Raw genomic sequence first — 11,990 nt, forward strand, 5'->3', positions numbered from 1 at the left:
ATGATCTGATGAAGGCAGATGAGAAGCGTGCCGCTGAATTGAAACGAGAGTTTGAGAAAGGCTTTGACGGTATTGCAAAGAGAATATGGCCGTACCTTGAACTGATACTGACAGTGGATACAGGATCATCAGAACTGTACGGAAATGTTTTAAAAACACACTATGCAAAAGGTATAATTTGTCAACTTAAAGGGGCAGATTTTTGTCAGCTTTGTCTCTGAGCAAATATTGACCGACTTTGCACAACTTTCAAAGGAGAACAAAAGACCAAATCACATAAACAGTCAAAATCATGTAAGCAGCCACTATTAAATGTGAGAACCATGGATTGAAGACTGTCACTTTAAATCTTTTAAACGGTTTATTATGAACTAATGCTTTTCCTTTTATTTTGAAAGCTTGGGTTTGTAGAATTTGATGCATAGATTCCCAAGTATAAGTCATATATACTGAAAATTGTTGAGGCATTTTTAAAATATCTCCAGACCTGTCTGTTACAGTATCTATCCAATTTTGAAATACAGTTTTTTTCTGCTTCTTTGGTTTTATAAATTATTGATGGAAATAACATTGCACATAAGTCTTTTTGGCTGGAAATTTATAAACCAGTATCAGTCCAAGGAATAGTGATTGGGCCATGTAATCTACAAAGGTGAAGATGACGAAAACTCCATATGCTAAAATGCTGATTCACATGACCAATCAACACTCATGCATTAATATTGCTTCACTTTTCAGATATTCCTCTGTATTCACCGTTGTACGCTGCAACTGAGGGCTTATTAGGAATCAATGTCTGGCCAACTGATCCAGAGAGATACTATCTGCTAGTACCAGAGTCAATGGTTTTTGAATTCATTCCCATTGAAGCAAGGTGAGATCTTTTTCTTTTCCCGATCACACAGGGCATTTGGTACATCTGTGAACAGCGATAAGCAAACTCCATTCAGCCTTTGGAATATAGTCCTAAAATCAGTATTGAGGTGTACTCAGCCAGGTTTGCTTTCCATGTGCACTATGTTATCATACACCTCAACTAGGATGGTGTGGGAGAGCACCAAAATGACTATTCACTAATCTTAATAGATACTGGTTCTGTTTGTTGTTCTTGACCTCATGCCAATCAATTTGCTCACCCTAATTAGAGTCACTCACAGTGATACTTCGCCATCATTTGAAATATTGAGTAATTCCCCGACAGAGAAAAATCAAAAGCTTAAAGGGCCAGTACTGTAACTTTTGATGATTTTGTCTCTATTTTTGTTTTGTATGTAAATGTCAAGGTCTTGTTCTATACTCCCCAAAGCATATTGAAACACCTACTATTTCGCTTGTCAAGATAGCGTCTATATGTGTAAAATGCACTGTTATTGTTTACATTTGAAATTTTAGTGGGGACTAAAATTCACTTGTAAACAAGAACGATGCAGTAGAAACACGTACAGGCTGAATTGACAAGCTCAACACTGCGTATCTAGATATGCTTTGGGGAATAGAACAAGAAACACCATGTTGACATTACAGAAGAAAAATAGTGAAATAATCATCAAAATCTACAGCCTCTGACCCGTTTTGTATTTTGTTTCAATTTTCTTCATGTAAGTAATACATGTATTTTAGTGGTTGACATTCTGACAATGAAAAGATTTCCTGGTTTATTCTATCCACCTCTCCTATGTGTATCTCACTGATACAACATGTTTTTATCTTTGTCTGTTTCTTACTGTCATGCGTTTGTTTCCATATCTTTTGATATCATCATACATCCTGGAAATTTTGACTTTATATATGTATCTGTGCTATTGATACACTGTATGGAACTGCTGCGCACATACACAGACACACCCACACACAAGCACATTCATGTGCTTTTTTTTTCAATTTTACATTGTCTTGTTGATTCCCCTCAGTGACGAGGCCCAGCCAGACACGCTGTTCATGGACCAGGTTGAAGTTGGTCAGACCTACGAACTGGTCATCACCAACGTCAGTGGTCTCTATAGATACAGATTTGGTGATGTGATCAGAGTTGTCAGGTTGCATAACCAGTGTCCAGTCATAGAGTTCCTCTACAGGTGAGAAAATGATATGAGAAATTCACTTTTCTTGCACAAATCTATGTAGATAGTGTGGTACTGTAAACACTCTATTGATTCAACCACTGTGTTAATGTGAAAATTTCAAATCGTAATTATTTTTTCTGGTCAAATGATAGGGTTTTTATAGTATCAATAACAGAGAATAGAGAGACTTTGTAAGTGCTAATGTAATTGGTCAATTGGTCAGTGAGATGAGATTTGTTAGAAACCAAGCCTGTCAACTATTTACCCCATGACCTCCTACAAAGACCCACCTTTTCTCCAGACAACAATAGGGCTGAGCCAATATTGGGCAACAAAGAGGTAATATATAAAGTAAAAGTGTCCTAGAATTCTGTATGTCCAGGTTGTTGAGAACTTTTCCAAGTACATGTTTGACAACTTGCAATGGACAGGCACCCAAATGAGGTTGAGGGATGAGAAGCTTTCGATGAAAAAGTAGCTGGTCAAAATCAGTCTATGACAGGTCAATTTATCAAGTTTCAGGCTAAAAATGAAATGTATAGGTTTTAGTATATTACACATAAAATTGATTTCAATACGTGATTGACATTTCAGACAGGGTCAGTTGTTGAATGTACGAGGTGAGAAAACATCAGAGAATGTGTTCTACAAAGCCTTGGTTGAGACAGTGTCTAAATGGTCTGATGTCAAACTGGTGGATTACACCACAGCTGAGAGTGTTATGCTGCCCTCACAGAGAGGTAATACCACCATTTCAGTCATGTCCCCCCTGCCCCATAAAAAAATTGATTCGAGAGTAACCATTGCTGCATGGGAATATTGAGCAATTACATGGACTGTGCATCAACAAAGACAGATTTTTTTATGTTCACACTTGAACCAATGACTGAAGAACCAGAAACCTCAACTCGCAGTGTTGGTGCTGTAGACGTTTTCACATGTAGAAAGAGATTTCTTATCAGAGTAATTCTAGGATATTGCCGCATGCTATTAATACTACATTTGTGCATTTTGTGGTACATTACTAAATAAATGTATATCGCATTGCTTGGTAATTTTTATTTTCTGTTTTCTTCTGTTTTTAGTGGATGTCAATGATGACACATCACAGTATTATTTAGTGTTTGTTGAATTAGATGGAAATGCTGAAAAGCTTCAACTCAGTCAAGAACAGAAAGACATGGCAAGTACTTAAACCTGCTCACCCCCCAGCGCCCCTCCCCCGCCCCATAAACAGGTCTACAAGCAGCATTGATAACAATGAGCTCGGGGCCAAACCATGGTTGTAAAACGGCTTTCTTATCGATGGATGTCAAGAGACTGTTTTATGAGAAATCAATAACCTATGATACACTTCAGTTTGACAGTGGTGTAGCTTTCATTATTATAAACCATTGACTGTGAACAACCTTATGGAATTCATCCAATCAAAACGTGAGATCCATTTCTCCTTTATTGTACTGGGCTTCGACAAGTGAAAGGGTAGGTCTGAACTGTGAGATGTAAGAAAGGGCGCCCTCACAGTCAAAATTATTCGTTTTAAGTTGAGTTATTGTGAGACCGTGTGGGGTGATCATGCTGTTGGCAATTCTTTTGTTCACTTCTTCCTCGGGAAGAGCCATTGTTCTTTTCACCGAGCTTGATTGTGATGTTGTTGGCACAGATGTATTGCCACCTGGTGTGTTATATTCTGGGTATTGCGAGTTGCCATCACTGAGGATAGTTATGAGTGCGAAAAATGAATCCGATTTTTAGTCCCCACGGACACCGTCCGGGGGGACTTATAGGTTTGGTCATGTCCGTGCGTGCGTGCGTGCGTCCGTCCGTCCGTTCACGCAGATATCTCTGAGATGCCTGGAGCGATTTCATTCAAACTTGATACAAGGATTACTTCATATGGCATACAGATGCACGTCAATTTGTTTTGTTATACGATCCAATATGGCCGCCAGGCGGCCATTTTATTACGATTTTTTCATGTACAGAGCCATAACTCAGGCATGTTCCAACCGATTTTATTCAAAGTTGGTACAAGGACATTGACCAATGTCATACAGATGCACGTCAATTTGTTTTGTGATACGATCCAATATGGCCGCCAGGCGGCCATTTTATTACGATTTTTTCATGTACAGAGCCATTACTCAGGCATGTTTCGACCGATTTTATTCAGAGTTGGTACAAGGACATTGACCAATGTCATAGATATGCACATCAATTTGTTTTGTGATACGATCCAATATGGCCGCCAGGCGGCCATTTTATTACGATTTTTTCATGTACAGAGCCATTACTCAGGCATGTTTTGACCGATTTTATTCAAAGTTGGTACAAGGACATTGACCAATGTCATACAGATGCACGTCAATTTGTTTTGTGATACGATCCAATATGGCCGCCAGGCGGCCATTTTATTACGATTTTTTCATGTACAGAGCCATTACTCAGGCATGTTTCGACCGATTTTATTCAGAGTTGGTACAAGGACATTGACCAATGTCATAGATATGCACATCAATTTGTTTTGTGATACGATCCAATATGGCCGCCAGGCGGCCATTTTATTACGATTTTTTCATGTACAGAGCCATTACTCAGGCATGTTTTGACCGATTTTATTCAGAGTTGGTACAAGGACATTGACCTATGTCATACATATGCACGTCAACTGTTTTGTGATACGATCCAATATGGCCGCCAGGCGGCCATTTTATTACGATTTTTTCATGTACAGAGCCATTTCTCAGGCATATCCGCATGTTTTGACCAATTTTATTCAAAGTTGGTACAAGGACATCGACCAATGTCATAGCTATGCACATCAATTTGATTTGTGATGCGATCCAATATGGCCACTGTGCGACCATTTTGTTACGATTTTTTTCATGTCCTGAACCATAACTCAGACATGTATCAAGCGAATTCATTCAAAAGTATTTTTATCACAGACCTAATGAAGAGGACTCTATCCTCTTTGAGGACCTGTAATCAAAGTACCGATTAACAAGTGGGGACTGTGTCATCAACGATGACTTGTTTGATGATAACTTGGACGTACCCGTCTGTAGGCTGCTGAAGTGTCTGGCTACACTGAACATCTACATGTAATTCCAAACTTCCCACTAATACAGCTCCGTAGCCCCGCCTACACCATTTATCAATGCTAAGCATCAAATTCACGTAATGCGAAGACATCAATTTCTCACTATACTATCAAACTGAGAGAAATTATATTTGTGTGTGGTGCCAACTACCTATGCATAAAATATCACATGCAGTCTATTAAGCTTCCATGATATAATTATTGTTATAAGTAGTTTTTAGTGCAAGTTCAACACAGAAGCCAAGGTTTACACAAGTGCATCACGGCCTTGACAATTTCCATTGCACTGTTTCTTGCAAAAACTTGATAAGCATGTCTAATATCTCTAAGTGTTTTAGAAAACTCACCAACAAGATGAAAAATCATAGCGTTAATTCAATTATAAACAAATTTGAAAATATACATCAGTTACATTGGATTCTTCATTTTTTAAATTCTCACTTTCAACAGCTTGACCAAGCTCTAGTGAGGTCTGGATACGTCTATGAGTCATTCCGCAATAAAGGCAGCATCTCGGCACCCAAGGTGCACGTTGTCAAGTCCGGAACATTCCAGAAACTCAAGGAGTACCTGATAGAAAACACCATGGCAACGGCGAATCAGTTGAAGATACCGCGTGTTCTGAAGAGACAGGACGCCTTGAACCTGATGCTTGAAAACGCCATTGATTGACACTGCGTAGGATTGATAAAGTTTCACGACTGAACGATCCCTTGATTACAGAGAACAAAATTATTATATACCGGTAACCACAGTTAGACTGGACTTTTTGAACTTCAAAATTCCTTCTGTAAGACATGGAAACCACATACCATGATAATCAAGATCTTGTCATGAAAAAAATCTGTACAAAAGTCACGTGTGCTATTGGCATCTTTGTGATATGATGTTTTAAGATCAAAATCCATTTTCCAAGTGGCATTAGAGCAATAGCTTCCGAAATTGGTTCAAACACTGTACAAAAACTGTTACAGTTGCTATGTAGGCGGGTATCGTTGTTAGTCCCCACGGACACCGTCCGGGGGGACTTGTAGGTTTGGTCATGTCCGTGCGTGCGTGTGTCCGTGCGTGCGTGCGTGCGTGCGTCTGTCCGTTCACGCAGACATCTCAGACATGCCCAGGTCAATTTCTTTCAAACTTTGCACAAGGATAGTTCCCTACCCCATACAGATGCACGTCGATTTGATTCACAATGCGATCAATTTTGGCCGTGTTAGAGGACTTTTTAGTTTTCACCGTCATAGACTCCCATGTATAGGCAGTCTCCATAGACTCCCATGTATAAGGCAGTCCATAGACTCCCATGTATAAGGCTGTCCATAGACTCCCATGTATTAGGCAGTCTCCATAGACTCCCATGTATAAGGCAGTCCATAGACTCCCATGTATAAGGCAGTCCATAGACTCCCATGTATAAGGCCAAGAAAATTAAAGCTGCAAGCAGCGTTGGCGGGGCCCAAGCGGTTAACATGGTTGAAAAATCTTGCACTAATGATATTATGTGCAAAATTCGAGCTTGCAAAAGTAGGATTTTGAACATCATCTAATAGTTACTGTACGTTTCACTTGGAATTTAATATTTTACAGAAAATCCAATATGGCGGCAAAACCATGTGACCGATCAAAATGCCTTTCGCAAACTTGAAAGAGATCACATTCAAGATGTTACACATAAAATTTCAGCTCATTCGGTGTCTTGGTTCTGGAGAAGAAGATTTTAAAGATTTAATCACGATTTTAACAAAATCCAATATGGCGGCCAACCATGTGACCGATCAAAACGCCTTTCGCAAACTTGAAAGAGATCACACTTAAGATGTTACATGTCAAATTTAAGTCAAATCAATGTGTTGGTTGTGGAGAAGAAGATTTTTAAAGATTAAATCATGATTTTCGCAAAAATCCAATATGGCGGCCAAACCACGTGGCCGATCAAAACGCCTTTCGCAAACTTGAAAGAGATCACACTTAAGATGTTACATGTCAAATTTAAGTCAAATCGGTGTGTTAGTTGTGGAGAAGAAGATTTTTAAAGATTAAATCATGATTTTCGCAAAAATCCAATATGGCGGCCAAACCACGTGACCGATCAAAACGCCTTTCGCAAACTTGAAAGAGATCACACTTAAGATGTTACATGTCAAATTTAAGTCAAATCGGTGTGTTGGTTCTGGAGAAGAAGATTTTTAAAGATTTAATCACGATTTTCACAAAATCCAATATGGCGGCCAAACCACGTGACCGATCAAAACGCCTTTCGCAAACTTGAAAGAGATCACACTTAAGATGTTACATGTCAAATTTAAGTCAAATCGGTGTGTTGGTTGTGGAGAAGAAGATTTTTAAAGATTAAATCATGATTTTCGCAAAAATCCAATATGGCGGCCAAACCACGTGACCGATCAAAACGCCTTTCGCAAACTTAAAAGAGATCACACTTAAGATGTTACATATCAAATTTCAGTAGAATCATTGTGTTGGTTCTGCAGAAGAAGATTTTGAAGATTAAATCACGATTTTCGCAAAATCCAATATGGCGGCCAAACCACGTGACCGATCAAAACGCCTTTCGCAAACTTGAAAGAGATCACACTTAAGATGCAATTTATCAAATTTCAGTAGAATCAGTGTGTTGGTTCTGGAGAAGATGATTTTTAAAGATTAAATCACGATTTTCGCAAAATCCAATATGGCGGCCAAACCACGTGACCGATCAAAACGCCTTTCGCAAACTTGAAAGAGATCACACTTAAGATGTTACATGTGAAATTTTAGTCAAATCGGTGTTTTGGTTCTGGAGAAGAAGATTTTTAAAGATTAAATAGGTATTTTTCAAAAATCCAATATGGCGGCCAAGGTCACGTGACCGCATGCGATTTTATTGGCAAATTTTAAAGACCTTAGGCCATGCTTGCTATACAAAAAATTTCAAATCGACTAGACCCCTAGGTTATCTGGAGAAGCCATTTTTAGTTTTTTGGAAAATCCAATATGGCCGCCAGGTCACGTGACCAATCAAAATTTGTATACCCAGGTGCACGAGATCTCATAGGTACCTATTAGCCCTGCAAGTTTCAGAAGTTTGCGGTAAGCGGTGTTTGAGTTCTAGGTCGACAAAAAAAGAGCGGAAGAAGAAGAAGAAGAAGAAGTAGAAGAAAGTTGAATTCCTATAAAACCAATAGGGGCCCAGCCGGTCGGCTTGGGCCCCTAATAAAAATTTAGTTTCTCATCGTATTCATATTGCAAAAAGGATGCAGTGACACAGTTTTTAGTCCCCACGGATGAAGTCCAGGGGGCTTATAGATTGGGTCATGTCCGTCTGTGAGTCCATCCGTTCACGCAGATATCTCAGATATTTTGACAAAATGTCACGTGACCTTGGTGACCTTTGACCTCAAAAATATATATTTGTCCATAACTCAGTAACCACAAGTGCTACACCCTTCGTATATGGTATGATGGGACAGCTTATGACGCCACATATTGTACCTCATTAATTATGTGCATATCTAATTTTGAGCGAGCCAATAGAGCTAGAGGTCTGATTTTTGGTATATAGGGATAACTTAGCAATACTATTTTTTTTCCAAAATGTCACGTGACCTCGGTGACCTTTGACCTCAAATATACATATTTGTCCATAACTCAGTAACCACAAGTGCTACACCCTTCATATATGTTATGATGGGACAGCTATATGACGCCACATATTGTACCTCATTAATTATGCACATATCTAATTTTGAGCGAGCCAATAGAGCTAGAGGTCTGATTTTTGGTATATAGGGATAACTTAGCAATACTATTTTTATTTCAAAATGTCACGTGACCTCAGTGACCTTTGACCTCAAATATACATATTTGTCCATAACTCAGTAACCACAAGTGCTACACCCTTCATATATGTTATGATAGGACAGCTTATGACGCCACATATTGTACCTCATTAATTATGTGCATATCTAATTTTGAGCGAGTCAATAGAGCTAGAGGTCTGATTTTTGGTATATAGGGATAACTTAGCAATACAATTTTTTTGACAAAATGTCACATGACCTCGGTGACCTTTGACCTCAAATATACATATTTGTCCATAACTCAGTAACCACAAGTGGTACACCCTTCATATATGGTATGATAGGAGACCTTATGAAGCTTCATACTGTACTATGTACCTCATTAATTATGCGTACATCTAATTCTGAGCAAGCCCATAGAACGGGATGTCTGTTTTTTGGTATATAGGGATAACTATAGGATAGAAATTTTTTGACCAAATGTCATGTGATCTCAATGACCTTTGACCTGAAATATAAGTTTATGTCGATAATACATAACCACAAGAGCTATGTCCTTTATATTCAGTAGGGTGGGAGACCTTATGACAACACACGCTTTACCTCATTAATTATGCACACATCTAGTTCTGGGCAAGCGAATAGAGCTAGAGGTCTGATTTTTGGCATATAGGGATTAATTAGCAATACAATTTTTTTTCAAAATGTCACGTGACCTTATGACCTTTGACCTTGATGATACATATATATGCATAACTCAGTAACCACAAGTTCTATACCCTCCAATTCTGATAGGATATTAGACCTTAAATGTCACATCTTGTACCTCATTATTATGCGCATATGTATTTCTTGGCTGGCCAATACAGCTAGAGGTCTGATCTTTTTTCCAGATTTAGAACCATGACTTAGACATGCCTCATGTGTTTCAAATTGGGAACAACGACATAGACCTATGTGCCCATAGATCTCAACATATACACTCCAGTGATACTTCTTAATGACCACATTTCCCTGCCCATCAAGACTAATACTCCCCTATTACAAGTGGGGACTATGTCATTGTCATGACTTGTTGATCAAAGTTAACAGAGGGAACTGGAAGAATTTTATAGTTGCATTCAGTAGTCGCATGCAATCTTGTAAGATGTCTTGTCTACACGTTGTGAATTGCAGCACCACCACCTGCACAGTAAATGTTTGTGTTGCACTCTTTTAGTGTTGTATCGTTGAGGGCGCTGTACATTTGCATCCGCCAATGCTGAAAATAAAATGCCCAATGCTGAGACTTGGTGATGTTGAATGTACACCACTTTGACTCATGAAAGAAATAATTGAATTATTTTCTTTGTATTAGATGTGCATGTCTCATCGTTTTCATTGCTACTTTGTTGACAGTACGCTGCCTGCGAATGCAGTTTGTGTTGCCTCACACAGCTCAAGAATGCACCAATCAACCCAACTGATGAAAATCCAATGCATAGATAGATCAGTTTTGTATACAATTCTGTTGTAGCCTTTATTCCCCAGTCCTGCAATCTGTACAGGACCATGGAAATATAAACCGCAACACAAAAAAAATAGACCTACCCATCTCTACCTCAGATTTTACTAGTAATTGGATTGACATCCACCGAGTCATAGAAACGAATGCTTATCAATATGTATCATCATCCATCCCACCTCAGCTAGCAAGGCATTAAGAACCCAGACTATTGCCAATGCAACATTCTAAGCAACTGCTGAACATCAGGTATCAAAGGAAAGTGCATATACATTTTCAAGACTTTCTGTGGCAATACCCCATTTCACAGCTCTTGGTCATTTTTTCACAGTTACAAAACTAAAACACAGAAGCACAGACTGGATATCAGGGTCACTGGATCAGCAAATCTGGTCATTACTTCACTGCATTAAGAACGCTTGTGATGGCAGCAATTAATTTGAATTTCATTACATGACGATATCACTTTGAACTGTATTTAAATAACTCGCCTTTGGCATTAAGATAATCTTTCATTACAACTTAAAAGGGAGGGAGGGTTCTCAAACTGCACTCAAAGGCTTATGGGATCCATATGACCAATGTAAACTCTGTATCCATAGTACATAGGCAAACTAAAGAAATTTTTAACGTGTTGGTCATAGTGCACATTGTAAAATTTAAATATTGCAGCCATGTTGCATCCAGATATCGTACATGAAATACATTGTAAACAAGAAAATTGCAATGGCGTAGTTCCAGTGACTCCCTGAGATCCGTAAGACGGAGAAATTTCCAATTTCAGGTGACTAGACAGTAATTCACAGAATTCTTTTTTTTTTCAGAAAGGTATACAAGTTTCAGCAGGTGTTAATTGCAATATTCAACATTGCAGGTGACGAACACACTTTTTCAAATGTGTATGTGACACAAGTCATGATGATTATGAGATTTCATGTAAACCAAGATCTAGCATTTCAGCCACTTCTGGCTGATCCATCATTAATGAATGATGGAGTGGAACGTAATTCATTTATTAGAATGAGAGAATAGAGAAGACCTAGTGTTTCAGACATTGCCTTTGATGAGAAGTTGTATGACACAGAAGGCAGCGCTCAGGTTGGTTGTACAACATAGAGGGCGTGCTCAGGTTGTATGATGGATACCTTTCTATGCAATGGCCCTCAAAATCTCACCATTATTATGTTGACATCCCTGTGTTAATAAGTCACAATGCAAATTAGGTAGTGTGAGAAATCTGACCCATTTTAGACATTATTTCTTCATTTTTAACTCCTGCAACATTGATACTACCGCATTGTCCCACCACTTTTCAGCCTGTTCTACCCAAACTCCCAGTAAACAGGTCCACATTCACAGTTGATAATAATGGATTTGGGCCAAACCATGGTGGGGAAGGGGTTAAAAATCCCCATGTTGTGCATTCCTGGCAATGCTTTCTTCCTCAAGAGCTTCCTGAATTGCCGATGAAATACTTTCTCACGTTACAAGGAGCCATGGCTAAGTGTTTGTATGAACTACAA

General features: G+C 38.8%; 1 protein-coding gene across 1 annotated transcript; it reads left to right on the forward strand.

The window, feature by feature from the left end:
* Positions 1–8: 8 nt before the first annotated feature.
* Positions 9–2,886, forward strand: LOC139132162 (GH3 domain-containing protein-like). The gene is made up of 4 exons (XM_070698552.1): positions 9–171; positions 739–874; positions 1,911–2,075; positions 2,658–2,886. Exons 1-4 carry the CDS (start codon positions 9–11, stop codon positions 2,884–2,886), a joined length of 693 nt encoding a protein of 230 aa, XP_070554653.1.
* The last annotated feature ends 9,104 nt before the right edge of the window (positions 2,887–11,990 follow it).

The sequence above is a fragment of the Ptychodera flava genome, chromosome 4 (assembly GCF_041260155.1).
Source record: "Ptychodera flava strain L36383 chromosome 4, AS_Pfla_20210202, whole genome shotgun sequence".
Classification (NCBI taxonomy): Eukaryota; Metazoa; Hemichordata; class Enteropneusta; family Ptychoderidae; genus Ptychodera; species Ptychodera flava.

What these genes read in the sequence shown, in the direction of transcription:
- LOC139132162 (XM_070698552.1), top strand. Translation starts at nt 9, where the DNA reads ATGAAGGCAGATGAGAAGCGTGCCGCTGAATTGAAACGAGAGTTTGAG. An exon ending in AAAAACACACTATGCAAAAG is followed by an intron (nt 172 to 738) that starts GTATAATTTGTC and finishes TTCACTTTTCAG; the next exon opens with ATATTCCTCTGTATTCACCG. An exon ending in GTCATAGAGTTCCTCTACAG is followed by an intron (nt 2,076 to 2,657) that starts GTGAGAAAATGA and finishes TTGACATTTCAG; the next exon opens with ACAGGGTCAGTTGTTGAATG.